The sequence below is a fragment of the Sciurus carolinensis genome, chromosome 11 (assembly GCF_902686445.1).
Source record: "Sciurus carolinensis chromosome 11, mSciCar1.2, whole genome shotgun sequence".
Classification (NCBI taxonomy): domain Eukaryota; kingdom Metazoa; phylum Chordata; class Mammalia; order Rodentia; family Sciuridae; genus Sciurus; species Sciurus carolinensis.
In genome coordinates, this window is record NC_062223.1 from 113,608,477 (window position 1) to 113,631,541 (window position 23,065).

A 23,065-nucleotide genomic window follows, 5' to 3' on the forward strand; every position below is an offset into this window, starting at 1 on the left:
TGATGACTTTCTTGCTTTTGTTTGTCTTGTCTCTTCTTTTTTGTGTGTGGGGGGAATGTTACAAGGGATTTAAATCAGGGATACTCAACCACTGAGCCACATTCCCAACCCTTTTTTGTATTTTATTTAGAGACAACATCTCTGAGGTGTTTAGGGCCTTGCTGCTGCTGAGGCTGGCTTTGAACTCTCAATCCTCCTGCCTCTGCCTACTAAACCACTAAGATTATAGGCACTTGCCACTGCCTGGCTCTTCCTTTTGTTATTAAACCGTTAATCCTATAAGATTAGGGCCTATCCTTATCACATCATTTAACTTTAATTACTTCTTAAATGTTCTGCCTTCAAATCTACACCAATTATTAGAAATTTGGTGTATGGGCTGGGGTTGTAGCTCAGTGGTAGAGTGTTTGCCTAGCACGTGTGAGGCACTGGGTTCGATCCTCAGCACCACATGAAAATAAGTAAAAATATAAAGGCATTATGTTCATCTACAACTGAAGATTTTTTTTAAAAAAGAAATTTGGTGTAAAACATTGTTTTATGGGGCTGGGAGGCACACAGTTCGGCTCATAGCAGTGATTTTAGGCATCTATTCATGTTCTTTACTGGCAGTTCATGTATCTTCTTTGGAGATATGTCTATTCAACTCCCTTGCCAATTGTTAAATAGGGTTCTTTATTTTTTGTTGTTGAGTTGTAGAAACTCTTTTTATAGTCTGCATACAAGCCCTTTATAGATATATGACTTATAAATATTTTCTTCCATTCTGTGAGTTGTTATTTCATTTCTTGATGGTGTCCTTCAAAGCACAAAAGGTTTTAATTTTGATGAAATTCCATTTTTTTTCTTTTATTTCTGTGCATTGTTATATTTAAGAAAACATTGCCCAGGTTGGGAATATAGCCCAGTTGGTAGAGTGCTTGCCTTGCAAGCACAAGGCCCTGTGTTCAATCTCCAGCAACGCCCCCACCCCCCCCCAAAAAAAATTGCTCAATTCAAACTCATGAAGATTCAATTCTATTTTTTTTTTTTTTTTTTTTTTTTTTTTTTTTTTTTTGTGGTGCTGGGGATTGAACCTAGGGCCTTGTGCTTGTGAGGCAAGCACTCTACCAACTGAGCTATCTCCCCAGCCCTCAATTCTATTTTTACCTTAAAGTTGCATGGTCTTGCCCCTTTACAGGCATGATCCATTTTGAGCTAATATTTGTATATGATGTGAGACATTTCTTTTCTTTTAATCCCCAAGAACATCCTAGTTTTGAAATGTTCTTTGCTAGATTAACTACAAAATAAATTGGTAAAGAATTTTTGTTGTTGTTGTTTTGTTTTGTTGGTTGCTGTTTTTGGAGATCTTTAACAAAAATCATCAAATCACTGCAGATATAGGAAATCACACCTATTATGTATCATGCAAAACATACCTCACTCACATTAAGCTCATTCAGTCTTTTTTATAAGCAGAGAAATTTAAACGCAAGGTAAGTTAACAGAACTGGTTGCCAGCATCAGTAGAGATAACACTCATTGGAAGATTCTGAATAATATCTTGATTACAAATAAAAGCTTGGTTTCATCTTTTTAGCTTGGAATTGACTAAGACTATATATCATTTTTTAGTTTGATTAATGAAAGAGTAACTAATTAGAGTGGAAAAGAGATTAGCAAATCATTCAAGATGTCAAGTGCAGTCAAAGTGTAATTTTGTCATCGATAATTTAGTAAAGCTCAAAGCGACAGGTGTATGTAATAAATAGGAACTGAGAATACCAAGTATTGAAGACTCAAGGTAATGATCTTAAAATCAGCATTATTTGGTTAGATTGGATTTTATTCACCTGAATTGTCATATTGTTGAATTTGCCTTTGACTTATTGACATCCTAAGGTTTGGTGTGCATTTTCTTTTTGCTTTGCAGGATATACAGAATCAAAAATTAAAGACAAGTGTATGGTACCGTGAGGTAAATGATTGTTTCCTTCTATGCATGCTGGATTCCTAATCTGCATCTGCTTCAAAATATAATTATTCTAAGGAATAGATACTATCTTTTCATTTATACTTCCTTAGGTCTGCGCAGACATAAATTATTAGAATCCATGCAAGATGAATGGCCATGGTTTCTGGTTGGAGCTACCACCTTAAGTCCTTTTCCCTAACAGAGAGTATGAACAGAGGCTGATAAATTGGATCATTAATCCAAATTTTTCATCATTTCTTTAGTGGGGTTGATCTTGTCCCACTTTGATAAGTTTCCTTTTTGACTACTCCTCACAGGTTTGGGATGATGAGTTTTTATCCTGGAACTCCAGCATGTTTGATGAGATTAGAGAGATCTCCCTACCTCTCAGTGCCATCTGGGCCCCTGATATCATCATTAATGAGTTGTAAGTGTGCAGAGTTATATTTATGTGGGGTTTTAGACTGCTGACATTATTGATGCCAGTGGCTGCTTACTTCCAGTCATTGTTGCTGGTTTTTATTTCTTAAGTGGAATTGGGGCATATTGTTCGGAATATTCAAATTTGAAATGCCATGAATTGACATTTAAGATAATATTTGATTACTGGTACTTCAGATTACTTTTGTTGTTGTTGTTTTGGGTACCAGAAATTGGGTACCACTGAGCCACATCCCAGCCCTTTTTATATTTTATTAGAGACAGGGGTCTTGCTGAGTTGCTTAGGGCCTTGATAAGTTGTGGAGGCTGGCTTTGAGCTCATGATCCTCCTGCCTCAGCTCCGAAGTTACTGGATTACAGGCGTGTGCCAACACACCCGACTTTCAGGTTACTTTTTACGTCCAGGTCCATGACGGTAGCAAATGAGTTAATGTATGAGGCTATCACTGCTGAGCCCATTTTTGCCATGGTAAATCATCTCATAGGAAATGGGATTCTGTCTCTGTAGTGCTAGGCTAGTCCTGGGTCTCATGATCATTACTATCCTTTAGTCAGTTCTGCGTATGTTTTGAAATGACTAATGCCTTCTCTGTAACAAGCTCTCTTGTGTTTCATATAGTGTGGACATTGAAAGATCTCCTGATATTCCCTATGTTTACGTGAACTCATCTGGGACCATTAAGAACTTTAAACCCATCCAGGTGGTCTCTGCTTGCAGTTTACAGACATATGCTTTTCCATTTGACATCCAGAATTGCAGCCTAACCTTTAATAGCATTCTGCACACAGGTAAACCATGAGAGAAACAGTCCATTAGTTGGAAAATCTAATTATGCTGGGTTGGAAAACATAGGTGAAACTATAATTTCATGTCTGTGTTATTCTAGCAAATAATATAATTGACTATTTAAAAATCTAAATCTCTTCTGATAGTCATGTGGCTCCTGCTACATTTCAGATCAGGTACAATGTTAAAGTCCACTGCTGCCATTAATTTGTGATCACGTTAGGACTCTGCTGCCATTGAGAATGTTAAGAAGTTGCAGGACAAGCTCCACTATTCTGTAGAGAGTGGACTCCAAACCCTAAATTCATAGTATTTTTTTAATGATTAGAAATATTTTATTCCCCCTAATTCAATTAAGACCAATTAGGGAGGGCTGGGGAGATAGCTCAGTCGGTAGAGTGCTTGCCTCTCAAGCACAAGGCCCTGAGTTTGATCCCCAGCACTGCAAAAAAAAAAAAAAAAAAAAAAAAGACCAATTAGGTTGTGCATGTAGTGGCAGGAAAAAAAGGAAAGATTTGAATTGGGAGTGGAAAACTGGGTTGATGTTGGCACCTCTTTGTCTCCTGGGAAGTCAACTGTTTCTGTTCTTTCCAGTGGAAGATGTAGACCTGGACTTTCTGGGGAACCGAGAAGACATTAAGCATGACAAAAAAGCATTTTTGAATGACAGCGAGTGGGAACTTCTTTCTGTGTCCTCAACATACAGCATCCTGCAGAGCAACGCTGGAGATTTTGCACAGATTCAATTTAACGTAGGTTCTTCTCCTTCCTGCCCCTGTAGCCCACTTATCTACAGTCCTTGGCCTTTTCTTCTGGTTTGAGGAATCTTTACTCCCACTACATATTCTCATTCATTATGACCCAAGAGAAGTTGGTTCAGTTGATTCTGAACATCTACCTGCATTCTGCTATTACAGGAGGCAGAGGTCCAGTGAGAGATCCTGGGCTTCTGCTGTAGATATTCTACAAGGGAATGTAGAGAGGAATGATATTCAGGCATCAGAGACCTGAATCACCCACTACAGCAGAAGTCCTCAAACCTTTCAGCACATACTAGCATTATCACTTCTAATTGCTACTGAAAACAACAAAAAAACCCACACTGTCACTACAACAAATTGGGAAGACTGTCTCATCAACCTTATTGTCCTGTTTTTAACTGAGTAAATTATTCATTAATTCCAGATGCAGATGCATAAAATGATCATATTATTAACTTGACTTTCTGAAGGAATTATCCAGTAGTTACCAGCAGGGCCCGCAGAAACCACTGGTGGCTTCTGGATTGGAGGGAACAACTGCCACAAATGGGATGATGAGAACCCACATTGCTCCGATGCAACCCTGAGACGACTTTTGGCTGCATTATTGTGTCTGTGGGGGATTAGGGGGTGATTCGTACAAGGCAGTGAAACCTACTGCTTTGTACCCCAGAGGTAGCCACTCTCTCTTTTCTGGTTTTCCTGGCAAACCATCCAGACATGCGGTTCGCAACAGATTCACATAACCAGTAGACTCAGGGTTAGTATTCTACAGTGTGCTCTGCTTTTCTGCACAAAGTTGGTTAGTGGAGGTGATTTGGGGGCCTTCATGCCAAGAAATGGATCCAATCAAAAAATAGAGACTAACAGGCAAGTCAGGACTGCCTTGAAATGAATTCTCCTAGAAACGCAGCTTTGGAATTAGAAAGTACCTTTAGACTACACTAAGGTACTGTGGTTCTGTGGTTACAATGGATATACTAAGAGTTGGTGGTGAGAAAGGCTATTATCGAGGGCACAAGTGTCCCTTGTTTGGTTGAAAGGTGTTACATGCAGCTTTCTGGCAAACTCTGGTGAAATCAGGACCCCTTAGACACAGTTGGAGTTTGACCCTGGCTAGCAGCTGATTGGAACTGAAGCCTTCCTATACCTTCATAGCAGTGTGTGTGTGTGTGTGTGTGTGTGTGTGTGTGTGTGTGACGGGGGGTGTTTGGGTTCTTGCCTAAAATCTTCTGGTTTTTAGCAAAACTTGTGCTGTGGCCTGCTTGTCCACTTTTTTTTTTTTTTTTTTTTTTTAAGTGAGAGAAAGGGAGGAGAAAAAAAGAAGACCGTTTCTTCTTCTTTTTTTTTTTTTTTAATTTCAATGAGCTTCTTGGCTAAGAGTAAACACCTCATTAATTTTAAAGATATCAGCCTGCAAACATTATTAATGCAGCCCAAATAACGGAGAGCATTAAAGGAAATGTGAGGGAGTAGCACGTACAAGGTGGAACATAGTCACCTACCAAGTACTCGGGAGAAAGCTGCACACACCATTACCTACACTGCACGGAGGAGACAGACAGGCAAGAGACAGGGCAGGTAACAGGAGCACGAGTGCACACATGCACATGCGCATTCGCACATACACACACACGCACACACACTCTCTCTCTCTCCACAAAGCTGCATGTCACCCTTCACCTTAAATATTAATTTGTTTTCTCAACAGTAGCTGAAGTTTTCCTATAGACTACCACCAGTTTGAATGTGATGAACAGAGATGGTAAAAGATTGTGTCATGGTGTGTGTGAGGTCTTCCCTGGATCTAGAATCTGTGGTCCAGTTCCTTTGCTCTGTTTACTGCCATGTTCCTTCCCTCTTATGGAAGCAGGCTAGAGGCAGGTAGGCATTTGATTTCCTGCCTTTGAAGCTTTTCCCTGGGTCTTTGCCTTGGGGGCTAAGGTGCGTATGTAGCAGAACTGGCTTCCACCTGGCCCTCAGAAACAGTAGGGAAAGAATCCTGAGTAGTCACAGGTCAGATTGTATTAGCCAGACTCAGGAGTGATTCTGTGGCTTTGGTTATGACTTAAATTAGGCTCCATAACTACCAGTTTTCTGTCTCTTTCAACCTCTCTGCCTCCTTGCCTCCCATTCCTGCCATGTACCCCATGCCTGGATTCATAATTCTCTTTCTCCATACCATAACACCATCACAAATTCAGCATCCAAGGCATCTGGGTATCCTTCAGCAACCCTTGGTCAGTGGTTTAATGCCTCCACTGAACCTACCAAGGTCCTGACAGCAAAGGACCGTCTCCCTCCTAATCTAATCACTTGCTATCTCAGCCCAGGCTGCTCATCAGGAGGTGGGGGACAGGTGGAGTGGGCAGAAAAGACAACGACCTATTCTAAATACATCATCATCCTAGGCTGATGTACACTGCTGCCATTTACACTAAATCAAATGCTCCAGATGCTCCGTTAGTTCCAGCTAATGCACAATCATAGCTGCTGGCTCTGGGACACGTACTGTTTATCAAAGGGCACCGTTGATGTTTTGGAGTCAGGCTTCATTCCACAGGGGGCCCAGAACAAGGCACTTCACCCTACAAAGATGTCTGTGTGCAGCCTGGGACCTGATCCAGCAGCTTTGGGAGGGTAGATTTCTTCCAATACATGATCCGATGTGCTGGTTCCCAGAAACAGCAGGGTGAACATTTGATTTCTGAAAGGCAGCGATTTTTTTTTTTTTTTAAATAATAAGGTTAGAAGTGGGAGTAGGTAGGGATAAAATTTAGAAACTCATGTTGGACAGAAAAGGGTGGGCAGCTGTGGGAACTATACCAGCCCAACCCCAGAAATTCTCACACTGAGCAAAGTGTTCATTCAGGTAGGATTTGGGGTGCCCACAGAGCAGTCCTACAAAATAGAAAGGGGCATTTGAGAAAGAGAGGTACCTTCCCTAACCTCTTTTTCCATCATAATTTTTCTTTCTAGATTAGGGTAATTTTGTTGAGATGTCCATTGAATGCATACCGTAAACTTGATAGAAGATCCTTCTCAGCACCGTCAGAGAGAGAGAGAGAATGAATTTAAAATCCTAGAAATCCTCAAGTAATGTGAGAATCATAGACTTCCTGTTAATGCAGCCCAATCCACAGTCCAGATCCAAGAAGCCCTCAGTCTGGCACAAGGAACTTATTTAAATGGCAGCAACTTTCCCATTTTTTTCTGAACTGGGAATGTTGGGAGGGGCTTCAGAGAGGAGGAAAATGGGCTTCTGTATGAAGCGTGAGTCTGGGCGTCAAAATTCCAACTATGTCATAAAGACGGTCATGCAAAATTGAGTACTGGTGGGGTCTACCATCAAGGAGGCAATTAGAGGCTAACCTTGGGGCCTATTCCATCTCCAAGGAGCTCTCCACATACACATTCTGAATTAGATTGATCTCTTTCATTAACATCAATAGGCTCCAAATACCTTTGTGTACTTATTATTACCTGGCTTTAATGGATAATGAAATTGTGGCATAATATTGCTAACACCTGAAGGGTGTCTAATGGTGAACACGGACTGAAACTAAAGTGCTTTTTCTTCCCTTTCTGTGGAATTTAAAGGCACCAGCTTCTTTAGTCCATTAAAAATGATGGGCTTTAGGTAGGGGCAGTTTTGTAAAGAGCGGGAGACACCAGCAGAGGCAGGGGTTACTACAGGAGGTAGCCCTCAGAAAGATTAACCTCAATAAACCAGCCTCCATTTTGGCTAACTTCACATTCCTGTTCCAGTGAAACTAAAAGTAGCATTATTAAAAGACTCCAATACAATTCAACAAATATCTTTTTAGTTCTTAGCATGTGTGAACCTCAATGGTAAACACTTGAGACATCATGGTGAATAAAAAGCCTCTTTATATCCATCACAGACCTTGCAAACTGCACACGGAGACATAAAAATAACCCCAAAATGGAGCACTTCATGTCAGGCACCATTTTAAGAATTTGTACATGGTGCCAGGCACGGTGGCGTACACCTGTAATCCCAGCGCCTCAGGAGGCTGAGACCGGAGAATCCAAGTCCAAGTCCAAGTCCAGCCTTAGCAACTTAGCAAAGACCTAAGCAACTTAGTGAGAACCCGTCTCAAAATAAATAAAAGATGATGTGGCTCACTGATAAAGCACCCCTGGATTTAATCCCCAGTAACCCCACAAAAGAGTTTAAATTCATCAGATGGGTGCTCCATCTTTACAAATGGATGGATTGAGATGCAGAGAAGTTAAGTAACTTACTGGAAGCTTCAGGATGACTAGTGCAGCCTGGACTAGAACCAGGCAGTCCAACTCCAGAAACTATCCTAATCCTACATCATGCTGACACACAACTAAGTGTAATGCAGTGTATTCCAGACCATTCTTTGCTATCTACATAGTATATATTACTGGGAAAGTCCCCTTTATTAGTTTCACAAGGCTGCCCGAAGTGAGTAGTTTAAAACAATGGAAATTTGTCCTATTGTTCTGGAGAGCAGAGGTCTGAAATCAAGAAGGACCCGACCTTCTGGGCCCTCCAGGGGAGGCTCTGTTCCGTGCCTCTCCTGGTATCTGCTGGCTGCCAGCAATCACTGGTGCTCCTTGGCTTATAGATGTGTCACTCCCACCTCTGCGTCCATCTTCATGTGGCCGCCTTTTGGCATGTTTCGTCTCTTCTGAGGACACCAATCCTACCCTGGTATGACCTCCTCTTGTTTTGTTTTGTGGGTGCTGGGCCTGGAACCTGGGCCTTGCACAGTATACCAGGCGAGCGCTGTACCACTGAGGCAGACCCCCACGCCCTCGTCTTAACTGATTACATCTTCAACGATCCTGTTTCCAAATAAGGTCACATTCTGGGGCTCCAGAAAGGAATGATACCTTGGGGACAGTATTCAACCCAACAGAATATTGCCCCCGCCCCATTCACATCTGCCTCATTTGCAAAATACATCTGCCTGTCCCAACATGCCCTAAAGTTATCCCTTTCTAGCATCGACTCCAAATCCAAAATATCATCTTAATATAAACTAGAAATTCCCAAGAGCATCATCCAAATCAGATATAAAGTCTGGTTATGGCCTATTCTGGGACAAAATTCCTCTTTGATCACAGACTTAATAAAACATCCAACCACCAGAGTCTGGTTCCTGAACCACAGGAAGGACAAGGGCAGAGACCTGTCCTATTAATGGGACAAACTTCAGTCCCTAGGATAGGACTTGGCAACCTGGTCATGCTAATTGATGTTTGTTGGACAAGGAATAAATGCTCTAAAGATCACATGAGATAATGAAAACATTTCTGAAAACTGTAGGAGTAAACTAGTTCTTTAGGCTGCACTGGGCTCATAGAGAAAATTAATCTAGTCCATCGATAACATTGTCTCTAAATGAACCTGAAGGAAAATGTGGGTCTGTTTTTCTTGTAGAGAACCCAAACTGTAGGTACTATTTGGTCTGTCGTAGGAATGGAAGCATGCTTGCTACAGGTAGGAGAATAAAGTAGATGAGGTGGTTTTGGAGGCTTTACAATTTTATAAGCCAAAGAGAGACAGGAAAGTTCTGTTATGTCATAGTAAAAGCTAAGTGTCTCTCCTTGTGCCTATGTCTTTCCCTTCTGCTTTCAGCTCCTGTTGATATCTAATGAGGAACAGCCTCCTGACAGGATCAGCTACCTAATTTGTAGGGCACAACAGCTCATCTCATTTGTACCAAGCTATATGTCGAGGCAAAACTAAATAAAAGTGTGTGGCAGGGGGGAGGTAAGAATTGAGCCACAGAGAGGTTTGCTACCTCATGCAGGATCACTTAAACTTGCTTATCTAAGCTACAATGGAAGCACTCTGGAACTCTGTGCCCTTGACTTTCAGTCTGAGCTCTTTTCACTAAACCGACATACCTACTTGTGCTTTTCCTTAGAGTGATACTGTTAGACTTCTTCCCTTTCACGTAATCCCTGCCACAGTATCTCTAGGGGGTGTTCACATTTCTACCCTCCAGAGACAGCAGGTGTGGTTGCCACCCCCTCTCACCCCCGCCATGAGGCCAGATCACCAATGGCCCCTGCCAGGTTACAACATAACCCCCCCCCACACACACACAGACTCTACCACTTGACCCCTTATCTCCTGTCTCTCCCCGCCATCTCAGTCACAGCATGAGGAGGGGAGCTAGAGAGGTGCAGGTTGATGACAGTTAATTCTGTTGTTGTTTTTCTTGTTGACTGCACTTTGGTAGAAATGTGTTTTAACCAAATTATTGCAAAGCAGTGAGTGTTGCTCTGGCTTAGAAAGTTGCAGCCAATTATGTTTAATGTGAAAGACAACAGCCAGACTATAATCCGCCAAGCAGCTCTGGCCTGCCAAGCTCCACTGAGTTGTGATGTGCTCCTGGACCCAGTAGCAGGGGAGCCCCGCTTTCACCACCAAGGTGGCATCTGTACTCCCTCAGCCACATTGTTCCCTGCCACCTTCTGCTCTATCACTAGCCTTTGCATATCATCTTGGCCTTGGCACACTTCTTTGTGATTCTCTACCAGAGCAGGAGAGCTACATGAGGGAGAAGGCTCCTGCACGCTAATCAGAGGTCTGGTCTGATCAACGGTTGTGGCTATGCTATGGGGGAAAGGAGCTTGGGGACACATCCAAGCTCTGCCACTTACTCACTTAAGGGGATGGAGCTTTAATTTTGGAAATTTATAAAACGGAGGATATTATCTACCAATGAGTTGGCAGTGAGGATTAAATAAATTACATCATATGAATAAAAGCATCCAGCACATTGATACATAGAAGACATTCCATTGTCTGGCAAATGCAAAAAATAAGAGATTCCAAGCATTATTTTTGTCTGAGTCCAGTAGCAAAGGGCCTAGGATGCTTGTTTGTTCAACAAACATATGTTGAATACACTCTCTAACACAAATCTTACTTTGGTTCCTTGGGGAATTATCACTGCCCCAGAGATGGGATGAGATGCGATCACAGTCGAGTGAAGGAGGCAACCCCTTTGGTTTGGTTTGATTAACCCCTTTGGGTTAATCTTTGAGAAAGATTAGAATATGTTTCTTAAGGACATCACCAGCCCAGTGCAAAATGGCAACAATAGTAGTGATTTTGTGAGATTCAAATTCCAAGCTACAAAATCCACTTGACCCCCACAGTGCAGGCTGAGTTGAGTAGGTTCAGTTGGTTCCCACTCCAGGGGACCCCGCTTCCCCCTCCTACCCCTTTCTCTGTGCTCCGTGAGACTGAGCTAGGGCCCACAGAGACGGAATCCCTTGTCATGTTTGGCCAGTGGGAGTAGGGCAGGAGCAGTGGCGGGAGATTGGAGAGAGGGAGGGAGGAAAGGGAGGGGGCACTTACCTCTTCATTTGCCTCTGGTGGAATCCTTGCTAGATTATTGTGTTCCTAGGAGAAAGTTAAGGCTCCTGTCCCATACAGCTTTCTCTCTTCTCAGGTTTGGCTACCACCCCTAACCCTTGGGCCCTTCAGGCATAAGAGTTGTATCAGTTCAGAAAGTCCTATATGGACCTTCACTGTTTTTTCTTCTCTTATTTTTCTTCCCCAGTCCCTTTTATTCCTTATTTTTAGACAGGGTCTCACCAAGTTGTTGGCCTGGCCTCACACTTGTGATCCTCCTGTCTCAGCCTCCCATGTGGCTGGGATCACAGGCCTCCTTGTAGTTTCTTTATACCCTGCCCACACCTTGCAAATAGTCTGTTGAGCCCCTTGCAATATCCCCTTTTTATTGTTCTCTTTCTTTGTTCTTACCCAGACACTGATAGATCCTCAGGTGCTAAGGAGCTCACATTTCAAGTAAGGAAAGAGGCTGAAAATAATACCCAATATTGCATAAGTGGCTTAAGAGAAGGAAGGTTTTAATTTTAAAGGAGTTTCTCACCAAGTATGTGAATTTGGACAAATAATTCAACCTCTTTGCACCTTACTTTCCTTGTTTGTAAAATGAAGATAAAAATACATAGCTCTTAAAGTTTTCAGGATTGAATATGATAAGCATATGAAACAGTCCAGTGCCTGGCACATAGCAGGTGGGAAATAAATGCTAACTACTTCTTCTTATAGCTATCATTAATATTAATATTGGCTATGTAAAAGCTTAAAGGATTTTCTCCCTCATTTCTAAACCACACAATAACCTTAAACATACTTCTAAGATAAACTACACAGACTTCACATGGCATATGAACACTTTGCATGTTGGGACTTAAGGAAGTATTCCTGGCTATGAATTTGGTCAAATGTTAGTTGATGAGCTTGGATTCAACAAACTCCTTGTTCCTGGCCAGGTGGTGATTCGCAGATGCCCATTGGCCTATGTTGTGAACTTGCTGATTCCCAGCATCTTCCTGATGCTTGTGGACCTGGGGAGCTTCTACCTGCCACCCAACTGCCGGGCGAGGATTGTGTTCAAGACCAGTGTGCTGGTGGGCTATACAGTCTTCAGGGTCAATATGTCCAATGAGGTACCCAGGAGCTCAGGGAGTGCCTCTTTGATTGGTAAGCAGCCAACGGGTCACCTGATGCTGGTGCCAAAGATTTGGTGTTGTGTTTCAGACTGGAGGAGGGAAAGACCCTAGAGACTGCAACTAACTCCACCTTCTCTGTTCTGGTGCCTTCTCCCAGGGGTCTTCTTCACAGTCTGCATGGCCTTCTTGGTTCTCAGTTTATCGAAGTCCATCCTGTTGGTCAGATTCCTCCATGATGAGTGGAGCAGTGGGCAGGAACTACTACCCCTCTTGTGCCTTCAAGGGGATACTGACACTGGTGGGTCTAGAATGGACCTAAGGGCCCAGCAAACTGGAGTAACAGGTTTGTGAGAAACCTTGACATCTCTCTAGGTCACCCTCAGCAACAGTGCCCATCAGCAAAGGACCAGGCCATTTGTTGGACTTTGTGGAGAATCTGAAGCACCTGCTTCTTAGTCCCAGCACCATATTTTATATTACCTCTCTGGGGACTGAAGGTCACCTCCTGCTGGAAGTCATTTTAACTTGTTTAATTTTCCAGTTTCAACCAATTACCTACAGTAACTCAGTCATTTACTCTAGAGTAGTAAAGTTCTAGCATGTAAGCTTGCTCTCTACTTGGATTTACTTCCCCTACTTCAAAAGAAAAAGAAAAAGTATAAGAATCATCCCAGTCCCTAAAAGTTCCAATTGAGTCAACCTGATCTGCTCAGTATGCACACCCTACTTACACACTACAGCTCTGCCATGTTCTCCCTCCTTCAGTATAGCCATGCCTTAACAAGAAAATAGGGTGATAGTCCCAACCCACCCAACCCACTGCCTGATTTTGCCCATGACTTTCCTTGAAGGATGAGACTGTCAGATTCAACTGAAAATTCAGGTGGACCTTGGCAGCCCTAGGCTCACTTCAAATATTTTCCTCTATCACGTAGAGTCCCCAGTCTGTCAAGAGCACCAGGCCCAGTCAGGAACCCTGAAGGAAGTCTGGTTCCAGCTTCGATCCATCAACAACTACCTTCAAACTCAGGACCAGGTGGACCAACGGGGAGTTGAGTGGCTGGCACTCCTGTACCGCTTTGACAAACTGCTCTTCCGAAGTTACCTTGTCATGCTGGGGCTCTATTCTGTCACCCTGTGTTCTCTCTGGGCACTGTGGAGTGGCTTGTGAAAATTGAAATCGCTGGTCTCAATCAATGCATGGTCACAGTACTTAGGGAAAGCTGTGAGAAGATCAAAGGGGGAGGAACAGTAGGTCTAAATGATTCCTACCCACCATTGCCTCTTTTCATTGAGTCCAGGTACACAGCCTATGGGCTACGCAGCATTATATTCATGATGAAAATGTATAGACAGAATAAGATATGTAAAACAAGCAAGTCTTCCCTCCCCAGTATCCACTGTGGGCCTTCTCAGAAAAGAGATCTGAAAGCACATACATGCACATATGTATATTTAAATGGTTTTTTAAAGTGTAAGATTACTCCATCTCTCAGTTCTGTCTTGGTTATTTATTGTCATTCACTCAACAAAACCTTTATTGAGTGTTGATTAAGTCTAAGCATTATGTTAGGAACACCAGAGAATATGAAGTCAGTCACAGAGCACTCTTGATTTGATTCCCACGGTCAACTTTGAACCCACCAGAACACAAAACTCCCACCATACCTGCATCCTTCTGAAGCTCATGTTTCCACTCATAGCTGACCCAACTCCCTTCCTCTATCTTCTTCCTGTGCTTTGGAGATCCCAGGTGCCAAAGTTTACCAACCCATCTAACACAATATTTAGTGAGCACACACCATGTGTAAGGCTCTGAGATAGGACATATGTCTAGCCTGTGCTCCTGGGAGTCAAGGAATTTATTTATTTAGCAGCACTGGGATAGAACCCAGGGGTGCTCTACCACTGAGCTAATCCCCAGTCCCCCCCCCTTTTTTTTTTAATTTTGAGAAAGAGTCTCAAAAGTTGTCCAAGTTGGCCTTGAACTTGAGATCCTCCTGCCTTAGACTTCCAAATTGCTGGGTTTACAGGCATGTGCCACCATGCCTGATGAGTCAAGAAATTTATACTCTATAGTCCTTGTATTAGTCAGGGCTGCCATAATCAAGTACTATAGAGTAGGCAGCAGCTTGAATGCACAAAGATTTATTTTCTCACCATTCTGGAGGTTGGAAGTTTAAGATCAAAGTTTCTTTTGTAGACTTCTGTCTTTTCCTGTGTCTACATGTGGTCCTTCCTCTATGCATACACACATCAATGTCCAAATTTTATCTTTTTTTTTTTTGCTGTACTGGAATTGAACCCAGAACCTAGTGTGCACTAGGTAAGTGCTCTACCACTAAACTACTTCCTCAGTCCATTTTTTATTTTCTATTTTCAGACAGGATCTTGCTAAGTTGCCCAGGTTGGCTTCGAATTTGGGATCCTCCTGTTTCAGCCTCCTGAGTAGCTTGGATAGGTGTGTGCCACCACACCCTGCTAAATTTCCTCTTCTTGTAAGGATACCAGTCATATTGGAGCAGGGCCCATCCTGATGCCTCCATGTAATTTTTTTTTTTTTTTTCTTTTTGGTACCAGGAATTGAATGCAGTGTGTTTAACCACCGAGCCACATTCCATGCCCTTTTTGATATTTTATTTAGAGACAGTGTCTTGCTGAGTTTCTTTAGGATCTCATTAAGTTGCTGAGGCTGGCTTTGAACTCATGATCCTCCTGTCCCCGCCTCCGGAGCTGCTGGGATTACAGGTATGCACCATCACGCCCAGCATCTCCTTGTAAGCTTAATTACTTCTTTCAAGGCCTCATCTCCATATACAATCATATTGTGAGATACTAGGGTTAGGACTTCTGCATATGACCTTCAGAGGAACACAAGTCAGCCTATAACACACATGTGATTATGGAGACTTGGCAAGTACAAAATCTTCAGGGCAGGCCATCAGAAGAGTTCTCTGGAGATCCAGAGGACAGCTATCATTTGAGTCCAGAGGTCTACTCTTGGGAGTATCTCTTCTTTAGGAGAGGTATTTTTTTTTTTTTTTTCAATGCCTTTAACTGATTGAATGGGGCCCATCCACATTTTGGAGAGTAATCCAATCTACTTCAAGTCTACTGAATACCTACACAGAAACATTTAAGATAACATTTGACCAAATACTAGGTTCTGTGGCCTAGACAAGTCAACACATAAAGTTAACTGTCACAGTCCTGATGGCTCCTTAGTTTCCCATCTATGCCACAGGCACTTTCTAGAACAGAAGAACCCTGTCTCCTGGTACTTGGGTAACTAACCAACTTCTGGTTCAGAATCTCCAGTAACCAAATCTATAGTAATTATCATATCTATGGAAGTTCCTGTGGCCTCAAAGCTGAGTTTGAGTAAGATTAGAATTCAAGCCTTCCATAAAACATCCTTTCTTTTGTATTTGATTTTCTTAGTTTCTCATCATTTCTCATTACAGAACATTCAGTCCAACTAAGCCATCCTGCCTGCTGTCCTCCTCAGGATGGAGTTTCTCATCTAAGCTTCTACTTCTTTTTGACAAATTCTTCTTTTACTTTATCATGTGTCTGTCAACTCTGGGCTCAGAGCCCTGCTCAGAATGGTCTTATCCCCCACCATTCCCACCCCAGCACTCCATGACTCTGTCCCCTCATCTGTCTTTAGTCTTAAATTATCCTGTATCTTTCTCCTTTTAAATGTTTTGTAGTCTCTATTATACATGTACATGTGTGTGTGTGTGTGTGTGAGAGAGAGAGAGAGAGAGAGAGAGATAGAGAGAGAAAGAAAGAGAGAGAGAGAGAGATTGTTTTGTCACATAGGTCACATACTCCTAGAATAGTTGCCCTGTTTTCTCTTTCTGCTTATCCCCCATCTATGTCCACATCACTGAGGGTTTTGCACACAAGGGAGTCTACCATTTTGCATGTTGAATCTTCTACAATGTAATTCTCGCTAGCTGGATACTGGCAGTGGACATGTACCTGGTGTGTTTTCAAAATCTCCCAGGATCAGACACCCAGTCCCTGGACATTCCTCTCCCTCATCCAGGGTAGCCTCAGGAGGCTTGTGGACAGGACACAGAGGATTGCAAGACACTCATCAGTCCTAATGTTGCCAGCAAAGGACACAAAAGTCTAAAGCTGTTTGCTAGGAACTTTTCCTGGTACTAAAATTGCCTTTAAAAAAATCTGCCCCCCTCTGTCCCCCCAAAGAAAAAGAATTTAAATTCAAACAGCCTTTACCTGCATCCTCCCTCTCTCATTACCTCCCAGTTAGTGCTCAACGCCAATTGTCCATGAAATTCCACTGCTGCTGTTAATGAAATGAGGAACATAAGAAGTTTGTGAACAGGAAGGAAGTGTCCATGCAAAGCTCCACCTGTTTCCTGCTTCACTCCCTACTTGGTACTACTGGCCTCCGCTGCCTCCATGTACTCTACAGCTTCTGTTTTGGTTCCAGTTCTCTCCAGTTAACTGAGGAAGAAAGGAGGAAAGGTGTGCAGTGAACACATGGCTGTGGGGTGTCCCTCCTTCCTAACTGTATGCTGGAGAAAGTACCAGTCAGTCCAGAGAGCTGCTCTGGTCCTGGTTCCAACACTATCTACCCAAGGGACCTTGAACTTAACTTCTCAGACTTTTACTTCACTTATTTAAAAATTGGGACTGTAAATATTTACTCTTATTCCTTTAACAGTTATGTGCTAAAAATGAGCAATGTATTCAATAGCATTTTGAAAAGTAAATATAGATCAAAAAATAAACAAAAGACCTGCCTGCTATCAACAGATGGATTCCAGTCTTGAGTTTTTGATGTGGGATCTGACTTCCAGCTGCCTCTATCAGAATACCATTATGAACTTTGGTTCTTCCCAGCAGTACCTTTATTATAGGATCGGAAGGTTAAGGGCTGAAGTCATCAAGGGCCTCCTTACAAAGGGACTTGAATGGGGGTCCCAAAGGGATTTCCAATTCCACTTCCTACGTGCCTCAACTTTGCTCCATGCCCAGTTGTCACTGCCTAGGTTCTTTATGTCGTCCGCTAAGAAGCAACCCTTCAGCAGTGAAGCCTGCTCACTAAATGGGCTCTCCCCTATCTAGTACCAAGTGGCCCCAATCCCAACCACAGCCAAGAACTCACTTGTAGTGTCAGGTCTACATCATTACATTATTGACATGTAACACGACAGTCTTCTTTTGGAAAAGTGCCTTCACCATTGGAGGAACACAAGGTACTGGTGGCCCTTAGAGTTGCTTTAGCCTGTTTCATAGAGGAAGCAAACCTAGGAACAGAGCAAAAATGGGATTCTCCCAGCTGTGAATGCTCCTACCATCTGCTGTCTCCCAGAATCTCAGGTAGTTTCGACATTCACCAAGAAATCACAGCTCCTGCTCTGGGGCCTTCACTGATGTCTAGAATACAGAGATGGTTAAGCAGTCCCAGGCCAGCTAGGCAGCCTTCATGTCATCACATATCTCAAGATAACTTCCAGGTGCTGTCATGAGGACCCCAAGAGCCTTCGTATCCTTTTGCATCACAAATAACCAGGTGATGACCTTCTTTCCCTCCCAAGATGCACTTACCACCTCTGCATTTGTCTCAGAACAGCAAGAGCCGCCAGAGTGAAGGAAGCTAAGCTTTCAACTCTTAAATCTCCAACACAGCAAGTCTCCTGTGGCCTGACTTTGAGCCTGGGTGGGTCAGAACCAGAAAGCAAAGGAAAAACCATGAGGGGAGCTAGCGGCAAGATGCCAAGGGAGTCAGCCCTGCTCTCAGCTCAACCTCAAGGCTTCCCCAGTTCCTCTCACTTCCAGTGATCCCATCATTCATCTAGCTAAAGGTGAGATGAGCACAACAGATGTTTACATTTTACTCAAGTCTGTTGTGTGGCTCAGAGGCTCCTAGAAAACCTCAGAGCTTGGTTTTAAGGCAGAGAGTTCCTCCACCAATCCCTGGTAGTGACTGGTCAGCAGAGGGCAGAGACCCCAGGTCCCAGGTTTCCTCTGGGAAGCCTGGTCCTCCCTCCCCGCAACCCCAAACCGTGCCTTTTGGATCCCACCTCTGTCACTTTCCTGTCCAACTCCATCTACCCCATCCTGTTACCCCACTCAGACTCCATTTTAGCAGCCCAAACCGCTCAGTCCTGAGTTATTTACCTGCCGAGACAGTAAGAGCTTCACAATTAGCCGAGCAACAGCACGGGGGCTTTTATGCGCAGCCACGCCCCCACCACACTCCGGTGTCTGTAATTGAAATGACCCACACCAGTGATTAGATTAGGGGGCTGAAGAAGCCCAGCATGTCACCCCAGCCCCCTCTCTCATCCTGTCGGGGAGGTGATGTAGTTAAGTTTGTGCTTCATTTGGCAGAGGCCATAAAGCAGGAATTGCAGGCAGGTTTTCTGCAGGAGCTGAAACTGCTGCTGGGCGATGGGCAGGCTTTGTGGCAGGTGACAGACTCCAGGTTTGAGGAGGAGGGAGCTCCTTGTTCTTCTCCAGTCACTATAGTGCTGGGCTCCAAAGACTTGGGCCCACATGAGCTAGCAGGATTATCAGCCCACCTGGGTGTCACAGAGGACCAGCCTGCAATTGGGTAGGCAGCCCTTGATCAGATCCTGCTCCTGGTCACCTGCTTGTCCTCTTTCGAGAGCTCCAGGCTGAAAGCCAGGGAATCCAGGTGTTGTTGGCAGTTCTTTTCTCCCCCCTCCCCATCCAACCTTGGCTTCTCAGCTTTCTATACAGTTCTAGCCCCTTCTCTTCCCTAGGCCCATCCACAGTAGCCTCCTCCTCATATCTGGCTCTTGCAGCATCGACACTAAATTTGGTCACGTTGTATAATCGCTAAGGTTTGTCTAAGTTTCCTCTTGCTCATTCCTTCTCCCCACCCTGTCTACCCCAGGCACCTCTGTCACCACACTGCCCAAAGGATCCTCACTGCTGTGCTCTTGCTTCCCAAAGCTACCTTCCTGAGCACTGTGCACTAAACTGGTGGAACTCCTTCCTCCCATGCCAAGCACAAACTGGTAAAGAAATTCATGGCAAACTCTCTAGCTGGGGTACAAGAGTCCCTAGAGGGCCTCAGTAGTGCGCCAGGTACACTCAAAGCCTCAGAAGGAAGATGGTTCCTCTTCTAGAGCATTCATTTTGCTCAATAGTGTTTTGGTAGGACAATTATTTACTCCCCTATGAAAATAAATGCTGGCATATTTTGGTGAAGAAGTAAAAATTTAGGGGCTGGGGAGATAGCTCAGTTGGTAGAGTGCTTGCACTGTAAAAAAAAAAAAAAAAGAAAAAAGAAAAAAAAAAAGAAGTAAAAATTTAGAATAAGTTGCTAAGATAAAACTTTAGAATTCATGGACAGGGAGGAGACATCTTTGGTTTTGACCTTGCTTTAAGAGCATACTAATAGAAAGTTTGAGATATAGTAAGGCTAACGATCTGGAGATGATTGCAAAAATAGGCAGTTTATGATTTACAGTTCTCAAACCTAGGGGGCATAAGCCACACCACATCACGGTGAGGAGGGGGCCATGTGCACACCAGGAAATGCTGAGATTGACCCAGGGACTGGATGCAGAGGGAGGCACTTGATTGATTTCTGCAAGAAGGATTGGCTGCTTTGAATAATTTCAGTGGGTCCTGGGATATAGGGACTCTCCCTTATTGTCTGATACCTGGCCCTGGGTGAATGGGCAGGTAGGTAATAGCCTGAAATATGAGACCCCAATAAAGGAGGTTGTCGGGAGTAGGGTATAGGCTCTGAATCAGTTAGTTTGTATTTGAAAACTATGCTTGCACAGGTGAGTTGTTTATTATTTCTAGGAATTGACTAATCCTGGGAGAGGCAGTCTCTGCAGGGTGAGTGGGACCCCAAGTATCAAAGTATCAGAAAATAGAAAATAACCAGGTATGGTGTGCCTACCTGTAATCCCAGCAATTCGGGAGGCTGAGGCAAGAGGATCACAAGTTCAAAGCTAGCTGCAGCAACTTAGCAAGACCCTGTCTCAAAATTAAAAAAAATAATATAAAAAGGACTGGAGAGGGCTGGGGATGTAACTCAGTGGTAGAGCACTTGCCTAGCAGATATGAGGCCCTAGGCCTCCCTACATTCAATCCCAGTACCCACCCTGTTACCCCCCCCAAAAAAACCCCAAGAAAACAGCAAAACCAAAAACAAGAACACAAAATATAAGACATGATTAATTCAGCTTCCTCTGAATCCCAGCTATGCTTCTTATTTTCTGAGTACTACAGTGGAAATGGACCACATAACTCAAAGGACTGACTCTAAAAGCGAGAAAGTTGGGTGTTGGGACAAGTGTGCAGGCAAAGGTGAGGAGGGCAATACCCAGCCAAGAGTCATCCGTACATCCATTCACTCAGTCGCTCAGCTCAGTGGTAACCTACTGAGTAACTCTTTGCATCAGGGACCTGGCCTATGCCAGAGGAACACCTGAATACAACACAGCTCTCAGCCTCAAGGAGCTTTGAATGAGCGGAAGTGGTGTCACAGAAAGAACACAGGGGTGGGGTCAGAACCATGCATTTGAATTCCACTACAGCATGGTTACTTAGAGCTGACAGATTTCCTCTGAGTGCAAATCTGCTGGCTTGGCAGAGGTTTCCTGGAGTGCTGTCTTGAGACAGATTTTTGGGTTGCAGGCAGGCTTGGAGAGAAAAAATGCTGTAATGAATTAGCAATGTCTGACAAAGACAAGAGAAGTGTGGGGAGAATGGTCAGAGTTAATGCTCATGGGGTTCTGTCATGTACCAAGCACTGAGCTGAGTGCTTTGGGTGATTTCATTGAAGTGTCAGCCCCAGGAGACCAAGGAGGTTATTTTTTGTTCATTGCTGTATTTCCAGGGCATATACTAGAAAGATAGGTAGATACTAGGACTATTGTTAATATTAGGGCTATTATTTATAAAATCCCAGTATTATCATTCCCATTTCACAGTTGAAACCACTGAGGCCCAGAGAGGCTAGGAGAATTGCCCAAGATCACTACAAGTAACCAAACTAGTGTGTTCAACTTTCACCACTATAACAAACACCTAACATAATCAACTGATAAAAAGAGTAGAGGTTTATTTTGGCTCACTGTTGTAGAGGTTCCAGTCCATGATCAGGTGGACACATTGCTTTTAGGCCTTCAGGAGGGGATACAGAACTTCATGAGGGAGTGCGTGGTGGAGCAAAACTGCTCACCTCATGGATGGGAGGCAAGAGACAAAGAGGAAGGGAGCAGGGTCCCACAGTGGCCTGAGGACCTCTTAACAGAACCCACTTCTGAAAGCTTCCACCACCTCCCAAGGCACCCACCTAGGGACCAGGGCTTTAACACATGGGCCTCTGGGAGACATTCAACTGGGATTGGTCCAAACCATCAACTGGGATTCAAATCTAAGCTTTCAGAGTCCAGGTTGCACCTCTTAGACAGCCTGCCATGCTCAGGAGTGCTCGGACTTCAGAGCTTCGCCCCCCACACACTTTTTTTTAAATTTGGAGAATGGTGTGTTATCACTATGCTTGCAAGTGTTGAACGTCCAGAGCTTCACCCGTGACCTTTACTTCTTACAATGTTTTATATTTGCCGACTCTGCATGTGGATAGAGGAGGTGGCTAGTGTTAGAATATGTGAGTTTGATTTTCAACCCTACCTCTGGTTTTTCATTCTGATCAAGTTACTTAACTATCTCAGAATCTCATTCCATTTTGAAATTCTAGAAAGAGTTTTCTTTGCCACGTCATCAAGAGAACTGAATAAGGTAAGACTTGATAAATGTGGAGCTACCATCTGGCATTAGAGACATTGAGTGCCACCTTACCCTAGGACTCTTATGAGAGCCAGGAAGATCATATATGTGAGAAAGCTTTGTAAACCCTAAGTGTTTGCTACCCAAAGTGTGGTGCTTGGATTTCCAGCATCAGCATCCCTTGGGAACCTGCTAGAAATGCAGATGCTGAGGCCCCCCAGACCTATTGATTCCAATAGAACTATAACCACATCCCGGGGGGATTGAGTTGCACATCGAATTTGCATATTCATTTGCACATTGTCATTGAAGGAAATCTAAGGGACAATGAAGGTAAAGGGTGATAGTAGGGGCTCCTGGAAACCAGAGGAGCTGGGGGATGCAGGGGCAGCACAGCGTTACATGAACCCGCCCCTACCAGGGCAGCTGGACCCTCAGGCACCTGCCAATCACTGCACTCCACTCAGTAATCTCCTCCTCACAATCAGAGCAGTCAAGTACCCAGTGCAGCTGGGCGGCTCAATTATAGGCTGTAGGCAGATGGCGGAGATGGCTCTGTGTGCCGTCCAAGGAGAGAGCCAACCAGGGTAAAGAAGGTCCCTTCCACCAGCCCCCTTCCCCTGACAGCAAACACCCTTTTTCCCAGAGAATGAGACTGCCAGGCAGGCACCCCCTTTCCCCAGAGCCCATTAGCTGCCCTGGGCAAACCTCTGGGGCTTCCTGACCACTGAGTCATGGCCATAGTATCTCAAGGGACCCTCTACTTGGGCTTCTCAGTCATGAGTCCCTCTCCTTGCACCAGGAATTTCCTATGACTGACTCATCTCTGACAGAGATCATCCTCTTGTTCTCTGGACCCCT

The 23,065-nt window shown here is 43.9% G+C and overlaps 1 protein-coding gene across 1 annotated transcript in view; it reads left to right on the forward strand.

The window, feature by feature from the left end:
• Positions 1–13,616, forward strand: part of Htr3b (5-hydroxytryptamine receptor 3B) — a 29,572-nt gene extending 15,956 nt beyond the window's left edge. Inside the window, exons 3-9 of the mRNA XM_047519469.1 lie at positions 1,916–1,960; positions 2,275–2,384; positions 3,018–3,187; positions 3,780–3,937; positions 12,266–12,476; positions 12,603–12,788; positions 13,381–13,616. Of these exons, the coding sequence (XP_047375425.1) occupies positions 1,916–1,960; positions 2,275–2,384; positions 3,018–3,187; positions 3,780–3,937; positions 12,266–12,476; positions 12,603–12,788; positions 13,381–13,616 (1,116 nt within the window). The remainder of the gene's footprint in view (positions 1–1,915; positions 1,961–2,274; positions 2,385–3,017; positions 3,188–3,779; positions 3,938–12,265; positions 12,477–12,602; positions 12,789–13,380) is intronic.
• The last annotated feature ends 9,449 nt before the right edge of the window (positions 13,617–23,065 follow it).